The sequence below is a fragment of the Diaporthe batatas genome (genome assembly GCF_019321695.1).
Source record: "Diaporthe batatas strain CRI 302-4 chromosome Unknown Contig00008, whole genome shotgun sequence".
Taxonomy (NCBI): domain Eukaryota; kingdom Fungi; phylum Ascomycota; class Sordariomycetes; order Diaporthales; family Diaporthaceae; genus Diaporthe; species Diaporthe batatas.
The window spans coordinates 1,164,654-1,182,150 of NW_025408555.1; the positions used below are offsets into that span (position 1 = coordinate 1,164,654).

At 48.6% G+C, this 17,497-nt stretch overlaps 6 protein-coding genes across 6 annotated transcripts; 2 read left to right on the plus strand and 4 right to left on the minus strand.

Annotated features, from left to right (window-relative positions):
* Window positions 1-1,756: 1,756 nt before the first annotated feature.
* KVR01_007429 (uncharacterized protein) lies at window positions 1,757-4,040 on the minus strand (the record flags this gene model as incomplete). The annotated part of the gene is made up of 7 exons (XM_044793601.1): window positions 1,757-2,085; window positions 2,141-2,517; window positions 2,575-2,849; window positions 2,895-3,045; window positions 3,102-3,149; window positions 3,222-3,560; window positions 3,610-4,040. 7 exons carry the CDS (start codon window positions 4,038-4,040, stop codon window positions 1,757-1,759), a joined length of 1,950 nt encoding a protein of 649 aa, XP_044643682.1.
* Window positions 4,041-4,057: 17 nt separating this feature from the next.
* Window positions 4,058-6,700, minus strand: KVR01_007182 (uncharacterized protein; the record flags this gene model as incomplete). The annotated part of the gene is made up of 5 exons (XM_044782438.1): window positions 4,058-4,096; window positions 4,827-5,251; window positions 5,303-5,846; window positions 5,949-6,093; window positions 6,171-6,700. The coding sequence occupies 5 exons, from the start codon at window positions 6,698-6,700 to the stop codon at window positions 4,058-4,060; spliced, it is 1,683 nt and encodes a 560-aa protein (XP_044643435.1).
* A 1,017-nt stretch (window positions 6,701-7,717) lies between these two features.
* KVR01_007348 (uncharacterized protein) lies at window positions 7,718-8,988 on the plus strand (the record flags this gene model as incomplete). Its single annotated transcript, XM_044788544.1, has 4 exons — window positions 7,718-7,975; window positions 8,039-8,510; window positions 8,642-8,842; window positions 8,936-8,988. 4 exons carry the CDS (start codon window positions 7,718-7,720, stop codon window positions 8,986-8,988), a joined length of 984 nt encoding a protein of 327 aa, XP_044643601.1.
* Window positions 8,989-10,395: 1,407 nt separating this feature from the next.
* Window positions 10,396-12,041, minus strand: KVR01_007421 (uncharacterized protein; the record flags this gene model as incomplete). Its single annotated transcript, XM_044781355.1, has 2 exons — window positions 10,564-12,041; window positions 10,396-10,522 (listed from the first exon to the last, which is right to left on the minus strand). Exons 1-2 carry the CDS (start codon window positions 11,952-11,954, stop codon window positions 10,396-10,398), a joined length of 1,518 nt encoding a protein of 505 aa, XP_044643674.1. The 5' UTR covers window positions 11,955-12,041.
* A 2,173-nt stretch (window positions 12,042-14,214) lies between these two features.
* Window positions 14,215-15,056, minus strand: KVR01_007543 (uncharacterized protein; the record flags this gene model as incomplete). Its single annotated transcript, XM_044791512.1, has 3 exons — window positions 14,215-14,406; window positions 14,541-14,769; window positions 14,830-15,056. 3 exons carry the CDS (start codon window positions 15,054-15,056, stop codon window positions 14,215-14,217), a joined length of 648 nt encoding a protein of 215 aa, XP_044643796.1.
* A 1,323-nt stretch (window positions 15,057-16,379) lies between these two features.
* On the plus strand, window positions 16,380-17,224 carry KVR01_007206 (uncharacterized protein; the record flags this gene model as incomplete). The annotated part of the gene is made up of 3 exons (XM_044782620.1): window positions 16,380-16,705; window positions 16,780-16,910; window positions 17,040-17,224. 3 exons carry the CDS (start codon window positions 16,380-16,382, stop codon window positions 17,222-17,224), a joined length of 642 nt encoding a protein of 213 aa, XP_044643459.1.
* Window positions 17,225-17,497: the final 273 nt, after the last annotated feature.

Below are 17,497 nucleotides of genomic sequence, written 5' to 3' on the forward strand. Positions count from 1 at the left end.
TAAAAATAATTAAAAGTAAAATTAATTATTTGTTTATTATATAATATTTAATTATAATAAATTAAATATAATTAATAATTAACTTTTAATAATAAACTTATTTTTAAAAATTTAATTATTAAAGAATTATTATTATTGTTTTTAAAAGTTAATTTTATTTATATTATTTTAAAATTAATTAAAAATATTAATAATTTTAATATCTTTAAATAATTAAAAAAACTTTTAATATATTTAAATATAATATTATTTATATATTTATAATTAATTTATATAACTTTAAATATTTTATTTTAAGATTTTTTAAAATTATATATTTAATATCTTTTAATAAAAATAAAAAAGTATTAAATAGTTAATTATTATTAATAATTTAATTAATAAAGTATTAAAAAGTTTATATATAAATAAATATAAAAATAACTTTAAATAAAAGCCTAATTAGTTAAAAGATATTTCTATATTAGTAATAATTTTTAATAAATAAAATTAATATCTTTATAAGTTATAAAACTTATTATATAGTATTAATAAGAATATTAAGAGATATAATATATTTTATATACTTTATTTTTATTAATATTAACTTAATAATTAATTATAATAATTAAAAATTTAACTTTAATAAAAAAAGATATACTTTTAGGTATAGAAGAAAGAGATAAGTTAAATAGTATAATTTTTATATTTATATAATTTAAGATACCTTTATAAAGTAGGTATATATTTAAATAACTTTAATTATAAGGATATAGATAACTTGTATGTGTTGGTGGGGTTGTGTGTAGACCGGTGCGCTGACTTATGGGAGGATAGAGCAGGGGGCTAAGGAGTTGTCCGTGAAATATACCACTAAAGCTTCTGGCCATTCTGAACAAAGACGCTTCCGGCGACCATGTACTGCTCGCATATATGGAAATACCCGAACTTGTGACCCGACGGCGAGTATAACCTGGGCAGACTTTGTGATATTTGAGAACTTCCAGCGCGTCAAACCTGCGCACTGCATACAGTCATGAGAATCCCTACGTTTGCGGTCTTCACCCCTCTCTTCCACAGCCAAATTTGTAAGATGCTGGAGGTCCGGCCAGTAGAGTACGCAGACGTGACCTAGTGTGAGCATCCGTATCAACAGCCTGGGATCCCTCGTTATTAGACGACCGCCTCCGTACCCCGGATTCTCAGAAAATCAGGAGGCTACCATCTACCACGATATCGATACAAGCCCTTACATACACCATCTAAAAGTAGGTAACCCTGAAGATAAGCATGAGGTTATTACTTACGCGAAGTGGGAGGTCTATGAGAAGGGACGTCCGGATCTAGAGGAGCTCGGCCAGCCCATGGAGGAATCGGCTAAGGCAGTCGATCACTTCCGCTGCCTGAGGGAGGCCGCACATGATTACTTTTGTACGCGCCGCCTGGGCTACCGAGACGAGAGGAGTGGCTGGCTTGTCTTATGTGGTTTCGTTCTTGATCCGTAGACATCCCGAAGGCGTACTGTTCATTCAATTCTTCGTGTACTCGTTGTTCTAAGTTAGTATTGTGTTCCTTTAAAAGGCTGGGTCTTAAAGCTTTTACTACTACGTAAAGGGAGTGCACATCTTTAGGATATATACGGATTAAAGCTCTTGAAGCCTGGACATCCTTATCACAGCGCGGCTACATTTCGGATTGAGTTCTACACACCTTAAAAACACCCCAAACGCATCTATCGTTTGGCCCACATAGTTGTACTTTGAAGTCATTTATTAGTTTAGAGCGCCTCAACGTAATCATCCCCATGTATATCCGAACTCACCAAAACACCTAAATTGTACCAGACTTCCCAGGCCATTGGATTTAGCCTTGCAGCCCGGGACAAAGAATCCAGGCTGTCACGATACTGCTTCACCACGTAGTACAAGACAGCGATTGACAGCCAATAAGAAGATACGAGGCGCCGTGTCTCAACGGCTTTTTTGTAATTCCCAAATGCTTGATCCGTAAAGTGGGGGTTTTCTGCCGCTCGAGGATAACGATCATCCCGATACTTCATGAAAGCTCTGCCAAGTAAGTAGAACGTCTGACCGGTGTCCTGGATTCCTGTGTCTCAAGTATCAGCTTCTGGCCGTGACAGTGGAGAAATGACAAAATATACCAGACTTGATCGCAATTTCAAAGTGATCTATAGCGCCCTCTGTATCGTCATCCTGTGTTAGAAACCACCAGCCCATGAATTGATTTGCTCTTGCGTCAAGCTTGTCCTTTGATATTGCTTCTAGTGCTTCCTCCAGAGTCTGCATCGCTCGAAATTTGTAGGTTATGGTCCGACGGAACCTGGCTGACTCGTCTACTTCAATTCTTGGAAGTGCCTGCGTTGCATCTTTTACAGGCATGGACGAATTTATTGCGTAATTTGGTCTGGGACGACCCGAGTTTGGAAACCTGGTTGACGATGAACCAGGCTTGCTTCGGTCTTGGGCAACGAATATGCTATCATCCAATTCAATGATGGAAGAGCGCCCGCATCTTCCGCTGCGTGCATATTTGGTCAGCTTCTTTGAATGGTTGTGCTCGGAGTAGGTTCAATACCATGTTCTCTCAGTTTTGTCATCTCCGACAATAGAGTCAGACATTTGTCCGTAACATCCTCTAAATGAACACAGTTCGGTTTCACAACGTCCATCGTCCGCAGTTATCATCGCCTGTTGAATATGGGCACCTGGCTTCACAGTTTGGGACCATTGATCCTTGTGGATGGTAGTGATCGACCGAGCGAACGTGAGGGCGTACATATCTGATCGGGCCAGATTTGAGCCTGGGCGACTGTTGGGGAAGACTACGGCTTGGAGGACGTTTTGAAATGCCTATTCTGGTCAGAAATTAGTTGTCTGGATGAGTTGATCTCATACCGTATAATTTGTGCAAGCCTGGAATGGGAGTGCCCAACTTTCCCCCAAGGCATCGTCGAGGCGTATAATGGGTAATGATAAGTGCAGTGGAATTGACTCGATTCCCTCGGCTATGCGGCGCATTGTGGCCTGAATGCTCATTAGCATCGATCTGTGAGGGTTAGCGAAATTCGGCGCCAGAAATTGACTGAGCAAGTGGAAACCAACGCGTTCTTTTGAATTGTCTCAAGTGCGTCCCGAGAGTACTGTAGAAGGCTAATAAGCGATGTGTTAGAGCGCATCGAATCGACTCTGGAAGAATCTGAACTATTTTGCATGGCGACTTGCCTGAATAGAAGAGCCCTGATGTCTTCAATGACTGAGAAAAGGCGAATGAGTGCACGTGATAGTCTCTTATTTGAGCGTTTGCCGGCAGTGACCGAGAGTGAGAGCGAGGTGACATTGTCACGGATCTCGTCGCAATTGCGGCCTATTGTAGCGATTTGGGTGGTCGATACCGTATTCTGACCAACAATAAGGTTCCTAAGATCCATTATAGCAGAAGGTGCCCTTTTTGATAACTCGCCCAAGACGTCGATCTTCTCCGAGATAGCCTTTATTTCATTGCTCCCATCGGGGCGCTCGGCTATGCTGGTGACGACAGGCTTGAGCAAATGGAGACACTTTCTATTAAACCTTTAATATCAGGAATCTTGGGAAGGGCATTTGAGCATACAGTTGATGAGTCCCTAGCAGCACATTCAAGGCCAACATTTGAGACAAGAGAACGCGGCGGAGATCGTCAACGTCGGCACGGGATATCAGCGTCCAGTGCAGTCTGGCACCGACGGTTGCGAGTGTGCTTGTGGTCTTGAAGTGGCCAAGGCAAGGCTCTCGTCGGCGCAGCTTCTCAACAAAGTCCAGCAGCGGCCGCTGGCAGTGCAAGGCGATTGCGCGGATTTGCTCGATGCTTGCTGTCTCTTCTGGCGACTCGGCCTGCGGTTGCAGCTGAAGGACGTGCGAGAGGGTGCTCTTCATCAGCCCCAGTTCGGCCTGTAGTTCCTGAAAGTGTTGTGGTGCCCCGCGATAATGCCGTATCTCTCGGGCGATTCTCTCAAAGAGTTCGAGGACGGCGATGAAATCGCCCACGCCGAAGCCGAAGCTCATTATGGATGGCCGAAGGACTATGATCTTGACACTTTCAGACTGTGATGATTCCAGTTCTAAGATTCAGCCGACATGCCAGCAGCGGACGGATAGATGTCAGCACTGCCACGGCTAAGCCTCGCTGGCAGGACGATGCACGTGATGTGGGATCAATCAAACTTGGAGTGGTTACACAGCATTGCAAGCAACAAAACCAATGATCACCCCAAGCCCTTAGGCAGAAACGCTACCCATGCGGCGCAGCAGAAACAAACAAAATTGGAGCACACTATCCAATTTTAGTGAATGGTTTGAAGGGAACAGCTGTAGATAACTACCATGAGACAGACATCTGTACCAGTTGAACAAATACAGCAGGGCATTCTGTTGAGGTAACGATATCTTCGAGCGGGGGGAGGTCTCTAAACAGCAAGTTCCGACATTCATTCTCAACACAGCGCCTACCACATACTACGTCAATAATGGCTGGAAGCAGACCTGGGTCTCTAAGCGATGGGATTGGGGGTGGCCCTAAGAAAGTGAAAAGTGGTTGCGTTTCTAATCCACTTACAGACGCTTTGGAAGATACCTAACGCACGGGGATCGGAACAAATATTCGAGCAAAGACTTCAAAATATTGTGATGGGGGATTCTTAGAGCCTTCGTGAGGAGGAATTTTCACAAGGAAGATCTATTTGAAAATCGTGCACCATAGTATAGTTACTATAAATATTATAAAAAGAAATAACCCCAGTAACTAGTTATCCAACTTTTGCCAAGCCGTGAAATCTAATTCTTCGTATGAACAGACTGAGTTCTCGTCAACAAGCAGGAACTCAATGTGTAACATGATCCTGCGGCAATGACAAGAATCCAGCATTTCCCAATGCTTTCGACAATAACACCGAGACACCGCGCTCGCAGGTCTGGAGACAGACTAGCCAGGAGATCGCTCCTTGCCCCGGCGATGGCCCCTTGAATTTGAGAGTCTGAATACTCTTGGCCAGCGAGAATGCTCTTCAACCCGTTAAAAGTGTAATTCTGGAACAGTGCGCTGGCAATGGCAAGGCCAATGAGCTGGCTGGACCCCTGAGAGATGTTCAGGAACTGAATCAACTCCGCGGCCCGGCTCGAGCCCACACGCTGGGCACCGACAGCATAGCCTGCCTGACTGGTAGCCATCCCCAGGCCAAGAAGCGCTGCATAGCCATAGATATTCGAGGGGGACGTTTCTGCATGAACCGTGTACATACAGGCCGCTCCTGCCGTAAGGAACAAGCCACTGACGACGAACCAAATGATATGATATCCTGTTCGGCCCATTGTTGCGCCACAGGCCAGAATGGTGACGACATAGAGACAAATAAATGGGAGTAGGCGAACTGCGGCCTCTGTCCCGGAGTCTCCATAAATAAAGAGGTAAAAGAGAGGGATGTAATAGACAGAGACAAAGAGCCCACCGCCTCCGCAAGCCATTATAATGTACAGCAAAATCAGCTGCTTATCATGAAGGAAGTCACATGGAAACAGCCGCTGCTCAGGATTCGTTAAGATGTTGAAGCGCTGTGTAATCACGAAGGCCACTGTCAGGGTTCCGAAGATCACCAAAAGCGCTATGACGCGGCCGTCGCCCCATGGCCAGATGGCGCCGCCGAATATCAGGGCCAACGTCATGCTCGTATAGACGCCCGTGTTAAGAACAATCCCCAACCAGTCAATCGCTTTGGTTTTTTGGAGGATGGGCGCCTCACCACGTGGGATCGATGGAACCAGGAAGATGTAAATCGGAGACATGGCAGCAAAAATGACGAGGTTGAGGTAAAACGCCTGAACGAGTATGACAAACGTTAGTCAGGACGTTATATCACGCATTTTCGACGCTGGGATACCTAGGCACCATAAGAAGGTGATGGTCCCAGTGATACTCACCCATCTCCAAGTTGCTGAACTATCAGCCAACGCGCCTCCAACGACAGGACCCAAGATACAGCCGCTGCCATAGACGAATCCAGTGATTCCGACGTAGAAAGGATGTTCCTTCGGCGTACATAGAGCTGAGGGGAGGTTCAAAGTTCTTGAGATTGAGTCGTTAGCATCTAAAAGAAAATCGTTTGGAAAGGACAGTTAATGCAGCGGTTCAATAGAGCTTACCCGAGATACATGCCTGCACCGCCAGCGCCAGCCCAGACTCTTCCCACAACCATAGAATTCATATTTGGTGCAGCACCGCATAATGCACTAGCTGCGGCGAAATTTACCAAGCAGGCAGTAAACACCCACTTGTTGTCGAAATTGCCATAAGCCTTTCCCAATGGCAGGATCGCCACCGTGGAGCCGAGCGTGAAGCCGACACCCAACCAACCCAGCTGGGTGACATTGTCGAAGGTCTCGGACACCGTTCCTTGGATGTCGGCCACGATTGTCGTGTCGAGTCCATACAGGACATTGGCCGAGAAGATGGCGAAGCAGACAAGCAGCCAGCGCACGCCTCTTATCTTGCGTTCCTCTGAGCTGATCGGGGACATGGCTTCGGCATCGACGTCCAGAATGTCTGTAGTGTTGTCATTTCGGCTGCTGCCATCGAGATTGGCCAATGTGTTTGTTTCCGCTCTCTCAGGTTCCGCCGCATATTCGTCCTTCCTTGTGTTGCTGAGCCTCGGCGGAGCTACGAAGGTTGCCATTGCTGTTTGTAACTTTTTTTTTTGGTTGGAAAAGGCTTGATGCGAACAGTGCTCACACAGAATAAAACGGGCAACCCAGCGAGAAAAGAGAGATAGCTCCGTTCAAAGAATGTTACTCACTTGGTGACTGTAGGAATATGTGGAGTCTAAAATTCTTCAGGCTCACACCTAAGTTTTGACTCTCAGGAGGCCATGGTGGAGTGGGCCGTAGTGGTAGTTATAGTACAATTTAAATTGACCATTACTAAGACCAAAAACGAAACCATCAAGCGCGACCGTCTACACCACCCAGAGAGACGCACACATCCCTTCGTGCGCCCGAGAAAGAAAAATTCGCGAAACCGTCAATTCGGAGCAATATGCCACCCCGAAACCCCTTTTGGACGAAGAGGAATGTTGTGTTACCATCTAGCTGCTGTACAAAAGAATAGTCCGATTAGTTGTCATTTCAATTCCAAAGCGGTTAGCCAATTTCAGCAACCGGCACTCCGGAACTCCTTTGAGACAGTCACGGCACAGGCAACATCACACCACTAGTACATCTATTCCCACAACAACGCCACGTTTTCTGTAAAGAATGATGCAACTACCATGGCGGTGGATGACAGCTCTTTTGGAGTTCCGGAGGGCTGCTGTTCGTGAGTGCCGGGGAGTGTTCGAGATGGGCGGTGGTTAGAATTGGGTCTACCCACGTTACGGAAGTGGGTGTGCTGGTACACAATATATGACACTCCGGAACTCCTTCTGGAGTTCCCTGGGTTGGCTCCAAAATAACCAGCACTTCACCATGTGTACCGACTGCCAGGCTATGTCAGTTGCCAATTGGGACGATGATACAAATAGAGTAGATCGTTCATCTGTTGATTTCCCGAGCAACCCCGTCCCCAAATTCTAGTCGACTTGAACGGTGCGTTGCTTGTGCCTCAGCTACCCGAGTTTCGACTGTTGTCAAGACCAGCTTATATCACAATCCTCTAACGTCAGACAGCATTATCGTGCGACGCCCAGAACAACAATATGACACTTCCGAAGACCTATAAGCGTGCTGTCTTCAGAGAGCAGGGGGAGCCCCTGACGATCGAGACGACAGATCTCAAGCTCCCCATCAAGGGCGAGGTGCTCGTAAAGGTCGAGGCATGCGGCGTATGCTTCTCCGACATGTTCGCCCAGAACAACATCATGGGCGGCGGGTTCCCCATAGTCCCAGGCCACGAGATCATCGGCCGTGTTGCGGCGGTGGGCGACGGCGTCGAGGTGTTCAAGGTCGGCGACCGTGTCGGCGCCGGGTGGCACGGCGGGCACGACGGCCAGTGCCGGGCCTGCAGGACGGGGTGGCAGCAGATGTGCGACAACCAGGTCATCAACGGCGAGACCAGGGACGGGGGCTACGCCGAGTACTGCACCCTGCGCGCCGAGGCGGCCGCGCGCGTGCCCGAGCACGTCGACGCCGCCGCGTACGCGCCCATCCTCTGCGCCGGCATGACCGTCTTCAACTCGCTGCGGCACGCGGGCCTGGCGCCGGGCGACACGGTCGCCGTCCAGGGCCTCGGCGGGCTCGGCCACCTGGCCATCCAGTACGCCAGCCGCATGGGCTTCCGCGTCGTCGCCATCTCGCGGGGGTCCGACAAGGAGAGGTTTGCGCGTCAGCTCGGCGCCCACGAGTACATAGATGCAGGCAAGGAGGACCCGGGCCAGGCGCTGCAGCGGTTTGGTCGGGCGAGTCTTGCGATGGCTACGGCACCAACTGCAGAATCCATCGCCCCTTTACTGAGCGGGCTTGGTATCCTGGGCAAGTTGCTGGTCTTGTCAGGTACGCGAGATGAAGCCACAGACATTGACACTGATGAGATGATGAGCTGACATGCAGTGCTGCCAGTGCCGGGGGATCTCACTGTGAACACCGGTGTAATGGTACTTGTCCCCATCCCCTTTCTCCAGAAGCCTCCATTGCCACCGACCTCGGATGCGCACAAACCATGCCCGTTGCTAACGCGAGGATTCAGCTCAAGTACGGAGTCTCAGTGCAATCCTGGCCGTGTGGTCATGCCTACGATTCGGAAGAGGCGATCGCGTTCACGGACCTCCTGAAAATCAACTGCATGATTGAGAAATTTCCACTTGACAAAGCGAATGAAGCTTTTAGTACGTAACGCACCAGGATGTTGACCCCCTTATTCGGGACCGAATATCTCGCGCATATGCTTAGGAACATGCCCACTAATCCATTTCATCTAGATGCGATGTTGAGCGGCTCAGTTCGTTTCCGAGCAGTCATAACGATGGATTAAGGTAGATTGAGGCTTGCAGCGAATGCTGCTGCATACCCTAGGGTATAATTTGAGGTAATGCGCATGGTTATTCAATGCCAGTACGCTATCCTCCAGCCCTGTTGAGGGTTTAAGTATAGTCTGAGCATAATGTGAGACAAAAATCAGTAGTCAATGGAGGTAGTAGTGTCTAATATAGTTCTACCTTTGTGCACCTGAGCCTACCCAAGTATGTTGGACGATAGAGTATCTATACCATGTGCAGTACACACCGAATTGATCGGGAGGCTGTGATAGTGTCTTCGAAACAAGTATGTTCTTACCGATACCTCTATGTAATGTGGGATAGTAGCCCGCTTATTAGTCTGGTGGTTTTCTCTAGTTGACACCCTCTTGAAAGGCCCCACCCCAACCCATCCGAGCCCGCCGACTGGAGTTCACAGATTCATGGAGAACCACTCTTCATTGAATTCAGAGTAATTCGTTCTCGGCTGCAACATCTCCAGACTGTGGAAAGAGTCGACAGCAAGGGCCATATCCATCGACGTCTGATGGAAACAATCCCCAGCCGGCTGCTGCTGCTGCTGTTGCCCCAGCGTCTGTAGAGAGGAGGCATTATATGGAATGTTAGAATTTCCGATTTCGCTCTGAGTGCGATCATCTCCAAGCATCCACATGTCTCCCGAAGCAAACTCGTCGTCTTTGTCGACCCAGATAGACACAGAATTGCCTGCTGAATGATTATTGGGCGGACCGGCGGGATGGCCTTGGTCAGTCGTATTGACGAAGATGGTCGCGCTTTCAGAATCCAGCGCCCTTTCTGAAGAGGTTTCGATGTGCTCAAGATGGCCTCGGGAAACCGCATCAGGGCCCAACTGGTGGAAGCCTCTGCGAAGATTCTCCCTCCGCATCCTCGCTGGCCCCTGACGCAATGACGGATGCAAATCAGACGGCGGTTGCTGCTGCGCCGAAGGATGTGCTGCTTGCCTTTGCGGAGAATACGAAGCGCCGGCCCGCCACTGTTGCTCCTTCATGCTGTCCACCTTGGACCTCAGCTCGCGGAGGACATGTGCCGCGCTCGAGGCAACTGCAAAGTTGGTGGCAAAGATATCCATCACGTCGACGCAAAGGTCCAAGGCCTCTCGTGCCAAAGCAGCGGTGGTGGATCTCTCCTTATTCATCGATGATGCCTGTGGGATCGGCGATGAATTTTGGGAAAGGTTGGCGGTCAGGTTTGCCGCCGACGCCGAAAGACCACTGTCAGCGGGTACTTCTCCTCTGCGGTGATGAGTCGCTAATAAATACCCCACCAAGGTCAATGCTGCGTTCCACTGCCATTGGAATGCCTCATTCCATCCTGCAAGGAGATCCGTGGAGCGCAGGACCTGGTGCATAATATATGTGAGGGCCATAGCATGTCTCGCAGCACTATCTGAATGGGCGTCGGACACAGTTGGATGGACTGTGGCATGACCGTGCTTTGCGCTGAGGACAGAAGCACTGGAGGGCTGAGATGTCGATAGTGGCGTATGCAGACTCGGCGGAGATGGTGGCACTGGCAGTAGTGAGATGAACGGTCGATAGAGACTCAATGACAAGTTGTGGTATAGGAGCTCCAGCAGGAGTCTCTGCCTCTTCAGCCACGTTGGTGCGAACACCTCGATGTCCAATGGTGACAAGTCTGTGGAAAGAGCTTCACCGCCATTCTTGCGCTTAGTCTTCAACGCAGAGGGAACTTCATACACCCAATTCTTTAAAGCCCTCATATGAGTTTCAAAGAGTTGGGCATGTATCTCGAGCACCTGAGGTTCGTCGAAAACGGTGATGTTCACTGCCTCGCCTGTCAAGGTCGCCGCAGGAGTGTCGGCGCCCCTGGTGGCATAGGAAACTTGATTCCGGTAAAAAGGAGTATATACTGATCGTGCAGCCAGGACGAGCTTGATGTTGAGGAGGTTGAACGTGAGCCAGGTTGCGCTGTCTCCCGGGGAGGCGAACGAGGACCCGCCCACGTCTTGGCTATCCTTGGGCAGGCCGCATGTCGCGCGGTCAAGGTCCAAGAGGAAAGGCCGGCCGAGCTTCATGCTCGTCTTGCTCTCGAGGACACACAGGCACCACCAGACCCGCTTTCGCTGCTCCCGCTCATTCTGGGGAAGGTCGGCGCCAGGCTCGTGGTGGAGGCCCAGCATGGTCGCTGTCCGAGTGGCTACGGCGAGGGTACTGTCGGCCATGTTTTGGAAGGATGCGCAACACAGGTAGATGACCGTCAGGATATGGCACTGCAGGGTGCTGAGGCTCGGGCTCTCCAGCTCGGAGGCCATGAGTGCCTGGCTTCGTCGGTAGTGCCATCTGCCGGCAATGGTAGAGTCATCGCTTCCGAGTTCCGTCTCCATGTCTCGGGAAGCAGCCTGCGCCTCTCCGCATTGCGCAGGCTGAATCGCAGTGCCGTATTGCATGCAGAGGGCAACGACAATGTCTACCAGAGCCGACGGTTTCCGATGTTTCCTAGCAGGCATCCGTAGCGATTTGTAGTGGGCACAGAACTCTGTTTCGTCCAGGATGGGCATGGAGGTGTGGTAAGACTGCCAGTAAAGGTTGAGAAAATATTCCTCCTGTGTAGGCGTAAGGTTCTCAGTACAAGTGACGGCGTTGTGTGAGTCTGCGCTTTGGGTATCCTTCACGGATTCGAATCCGTGGCGGCTCGGCTCGTTTGGTTCGCGCAACGCGTCAGACTCGCGGCCATCTTGGTTCCCCATGGGCTTGGGGCCATCGTGAATGCCATCAAGGACCTTGCTGGCGGATTTGAGTTGCATGCTTCCCTCCGAGCCCGGCTGTCGAAACAAGACATTGAGGAAATGGTCCATACGGCTGATGAAGTAGATCAGAGAGGATGGCCCATACCATGTCTTCTGAGGAGAGCGAGCAGTGTTTGAATAGACGCCGGCCCAGAGGACGGTGATCTCACTGTTTGCGTGGTGCTCTTGCCGCATCACTGAGTTCTCACTCGCAGATTCCGAATTCCCTCTGCTCCTTGCGAGGCCTGCCTGCTCTGGGTCTTGGCATCTCGATGCTGCACGAGAAGCAGGGGGTTCAGCTAAGTTCTGGAGACCTTGATCTGGGGTTGAGGTGTGAGTCCCCAGGCCTAAGTCTGGCCATCTGGACTGCAAGGCGTTTTGACTGTCAAAATTTGGCTCGTGGTCACTTAGCCTTTCTTCGAGGCGTCGAACAAGATTTCTCAACCGCTCGGCCTCTCTGGACAGGAAACATCAGCCTGAAATCGATGGTTGGATGGTTGGGCAGTTGGCTAAGATGGAGGTGTTCCACACGGCGGTGGGGAATTCAGAGGTCGAGAATATGGGAAGGTGAATATTCTTCCCCCAGAGGGCGCTGCGGGCAAGGGAGAGCCGGAAGATAAATGATGCATATAATATGCATGTACTTACCGAAAAGCCTCTGGTAGGGTACGAATGTTAGACCGGCCCAGGTTGCTACACTTTGCACCACGGCTTGCACAATTCTGGCACGGCCGGTGGTTGTCACATTTGATACGATGTACACGACACGATTCACAGGCGCGTGGCACCTGACTGCGTTTGCGCCCAGCCGAAGGTTGAGGCGCACTCGGCGCACTCGGCACGGCCGTGTCCTTTGCCTCACTTCCGGCTGCGCTCAAGGACGTGCGGGTGCCATCTTGGAAATTGATAGTGGAGAACATCACCTCAATAATACACATCCAATATATCCTGTACGACTTGGACGTCGTGGCTCTATTATAGAGCCAATTTATTTGGTGCCTCGTCCGCGTGAATCGGTCAAAGTGGGTGAGACGGCGGGTGAGGGATGTGGGAAAGAATTACTCATCTGCCGCTGGACATGATCAACCACTGAATTTTACGAGTCCTCTACCAACTGAAGAGCCTCGCTGCCTGCCTCTTAAGTACCCTAGGGTAGTAGTCTGTGCAACGCGACGAATAAGGAAAGTCCGGCTTATGTCCGTCAGCCAAGCCGCGGTGGCACAGCGCCGCCTGGGTTACCGAGACAAGAGGGGTGTCTGGCTTGTCTTACGCGGTTTCATTCTTGGTCCGTATACATCCCGAAGGCATACGGTCCATTTCATTCTTCGTACACCCGTTGTTAGGATTTTGTTTCTTTAAAAGGCAGGGTCTAAAAGCGTTTACCTCCATGTGAAGGGGTCTTCAGCATACATGCGGATTAAGAACGAAACCACTTGTCTCACATCCACAGGTTCAGTCACAGTAGTATGTTTTTCTTTACACTACATAATTATTCTTCTACTCAATTCTTTATTTCTCCCCCCTATTACTTATATGCAAAGCCTTTAATAACTTTTTATATATAATTATATATCCCCCTCCTAAGTATAAGGCTAAAAGATTTATAATTATGATTTTATAACTAGTTTTTTATTTAACTATATTATATTATTATAACCTTATCTAGCCTTATTTAAGCCTTTTTTTAAGCCTTTTTAGTATTTTTCTCTTTAAAGGAGTTAAATTTAAAGGGGAGCCCTTAAGCTTAAGTTTAAGATTCTTATAGATTTTAATTTTCTTTAAATTAAGTTTATAATCTTTTAGTTTTTTTAGAAATATATTAACTATTTTAGATATTAATAACTTCTTCTTAAAGTAGAGATCTATCTTTATATAGTTATAAATTTAATTATTAATAACTATTTCTTTTTCTATTTATAAGTTATTAGAACTATAAACCTAAATAATAAAGTATAGTTACCTTATCTAATTATCTCTTAATTTAGCTAAGTGATTGCTTTTAAGTAGTTTTACTTATAGAGCTAATAGATAGGTGTTTACTTATAAAGTAGAACTAGAACCTATATATATTCCTAGTTAGGGGAATAGTAGCTTTATTTTCACCTATTTCAGCTAACTTACCTAAGTTATATAGTAACCTTATATATAATGCTTAATGGCGTTAAGACTAGGTAGCCTATAGTTTATAATGGCTTTAACCTTTAACGGGCTAACGGCGCCGGCCCGAACCGGCACAACTTAGCGCACTAATACAGGAAGGTATCTTCTAATAATAGATGGCGTTATAGACATAGATTATAAAGTCACTATAAAAAGTCCTATATAGTAAACTTAGCTAAGCTAATCTTTAAAAGATATATTATATCTCATCCCTTTAGAACCCTAACTATTCGCTTCTAGCTTAGTAGTGGAATTAAAAAAATATAAATAGTCTATAATTATATATCTAGGACCATCACTGCGCTGTTTTACCCAGTGCTTTCTGCCCAATGCGAGTCATATCGTCACTAAGCAGGGTATCCTTCTCGAGACCTTCCACGGCTTGATCCAGCAAGGCAGCAGAGATATCTTCCAACTGGATACTCGGAAGTCCAGGGACGTTGGGTGCCACCTTACCAGGAGAAAGGATGTAGCCCGACTTAGCAATCTGAGCTTGAACTGCTCCGTTCGACTGCTTGGCATAATCCAGTACGCGAACTTCAGTCTCACCCTAAGGAAGATATATCACATTAGTCGGTCGAGGCACTAAATCAGGCGGGGGGCTCTATTTTGAAGACGCACACGCAGATATCCGGCTTCCATGAGGTTGTATTCGCTGAGGACCTTTGGCGCTTCGGTCCTCTCCCGAGGGGCGAAGTGGCCACTCATGTAAATGTACCGCAAGATCTGGCCCTGTTTGCGAGGCATTTTCCCCAGCGTCTCAAGAGAAACGGTGGTCCAGTCCCGAGTGATCTTGACCGCCTCTGACCATGGCAAAGACTTCAGGCTGGTCGGGGTCGCAGCAATGGTCCTACGCGCTGATCAGAAGAAGGAGCCTGGGATATCCACCGGATCTATCATTTATACTTACCAGATGCAGGCATCCACATCGTGAAGTTCGTTCTTGACGCTGTCGGGGTACTCATCAAAGTTGCTGCAGACCACGGACTTCAATTTCTCTGCTCCCGCAGTGGAAGGAGGCAGGACGGTCTCACGGCGGCTAAGAGCGACGATTGCGGTGATTTTCGGGTTGGCCAGGGCCTGGCGGACAAGTTCTGTCCCAACAAAGCCAGTTGCGCCGCCAATGAGGAGCTTCATGGTTCAGACGACAGTAAGATCAATAGATGTTAAGGCCAGGTAGAAGTGAGGTGGGTAGAGGGCCTGCGGGCCAACAAGCGGAGAGTTCGCGGGGCAGGTGAAATGAGACAATGGGAATGGGAACTCCTCAGGGGCGCCGGCAGTAGTTCATTGGGGTGACAGAGGTATTTACCAACACATTGTTGTGATCCCAATGCAGTTCTGCGGCACAGCGTGAAAAGCTTTTGATGCGCGGCCGTTGGTACCTAGATATGGAGTACAGGCCCAGGGTACCGGTGCAGCAATGAAAGGTGGGGGCAAACACACATTGCTGCTGTGCGACGAGCGCTCAACTGTCAAGCAAGCAAGATAAGCATCCTCGGTACTGAAACTCGTGGGATGCATTAGACTAACTAGTTCGAGAAGTGGAGTCTGGCTTCAAATGCTTGCGACCCGGCTGACCAGAAGGAGGGGGCCACGACGTGCGGCTGGATCATGTTGGCCGCGCCTGAAAATAGATACCACCTTTTACTGCAGCGCGTGCAATATGAGAGCAACCACTATAATGTCCATGAAGTAAAACCGCAACGAAAAAGATGAATGACCCAGCAATGTGACCATGTACCTAGGTAGTCTATAGTCTAGACGGAGTACCGCAGCATAAGTAGACCCTGAATTTACCTGCACTGGTAAGTAGTAAAAAGATCCTATATTGTATCCTCCTATTGTAAGAAGCAGTTGTTGATATTTCTCATGATGCCCAGGAGTTATGTAAGAGATCCTCTTACCTCAGAGTAGATTTTACAAGCCCAATGTAACTTGTCACTCCGGAAAGCGTTTATTTTAGAATTTACGCTTCGTCCTACACATATCAATGTGAGCAACCATCACCGCAAGTACCCTTATTTCAGAATTCTGGCAGCTCTGCGACAGGGCAGCAACCTACTTAAGTACGTACCTACCTAGAAAAGTATGTAGTTGTTGTGCCAGTCTGTCAGGAGCGGGGCCCCTTGCCCTGCCTTTCGGCACGGCGGTGATAGTCAAAACCCTGATTTCTGGCATCTCGCGAGGCATTTGTAGAGTTCATTGACTTCGAATCAGAATGAGCTGGTTTTGGTAGACGTAGGGCCGGGTGTTAATCGTACACTGACCTTCACTGACCGCGGGTGAGGTGTGGATGGATCAGAGGTACCCTGCACTACTGTAAGCCGTTGACGAACGTGTTGGGACACGTCAGTCACAAATTCACAGAAGACTTCTGTGACTCGAGTGTCAATCACGTTTTTAATCTCCTGAAGCGCAACACATCTTTTCACCATAGCCTGCCTCAAACTATCCGGTAGCATGGAACGCCGGCCACTTCCGCATGTCGGTCCGAAAGGGAAGTTTCGAAATTGGATCTGGAGGAAGTGGTATAAATGCCGCCAGTGGTGGACTGATCCCAGGACGGGTTTGCAAATCGGCTGCTCCATCGGCATGCTCGGCAAAAGTCAGGAGCAACCATACCTAACGTACATCAAACTGCTCTGCCCGCTTCCGTGGCGTTATGCAGCCAAGCTGCCGCTTCAGCCCCGAACGATCATGGCCGATACGGATGCTGTCCTGGAATCTGAAGCCCAGACGCACGAGTTGCGACAAGTGAACGTGTGGAAGTGGCACGACACTCCTATGTGAGTGTTGACTTTTACTCCCACCGGATCCGGCTACTCTTTTGGAAGATTTTTTGGGTCTAAACATGGTATAGGAGACCATTCTTCAGGCTGTATACGTTCTTCTGCACGGGCCTTGGCCCATCGATCCAGTATGAGTGCGAGTACTTCTGGTACCGGACTCGCTCCGACTTCAACCTTGGAATCCTGGCTTCCTGGAAGATCCGCGCAACTACGGTTGTACAAATCCAGAACAATACGCAATAATGGCATCCCTGTGCGAGGAGTTAGTTACATCCTTCAATTGGCGATTGGAGCTGGGTCTGAGGAGGGGACTTGGCAACAGCATCGAGAGCCCCGGTGCTTCACTCTCGTACGAGCCATATGTTTGCCCGGAATGGGCCAGAAATGCACCGTCTCTCAATGGGAAACACTCGAGATGAGCTCACCTTGCACAGGTTGACGAAGTTTTCGAGCCCAACAGAGTCGTTCAAGCGGCGTAATATACTCGCTGTCGCAGGGAATGTCTACTCTGCATAGAGAAGAAAACGCATGCTAGGACGGGTATGCATTTCATTCTCATCATTCATGAATAACTAGATGCAGCGGCAAGGCGTTTTGGGAAGCCTCGGGGAGGGTCTGTCATTAAGTTTAGGAAGCATATCTTCATACAATCAAGCCCCATCACAACTCCTGGATTTATCAGAGATAGAACAGCCTCGGCAACGAGTTCATGATGGCTCTGACCCTCAGATTTAGCCAATGCTGATAAGAACTACCTGGCTATGAACATTTACCCAACGACAGGCGCAC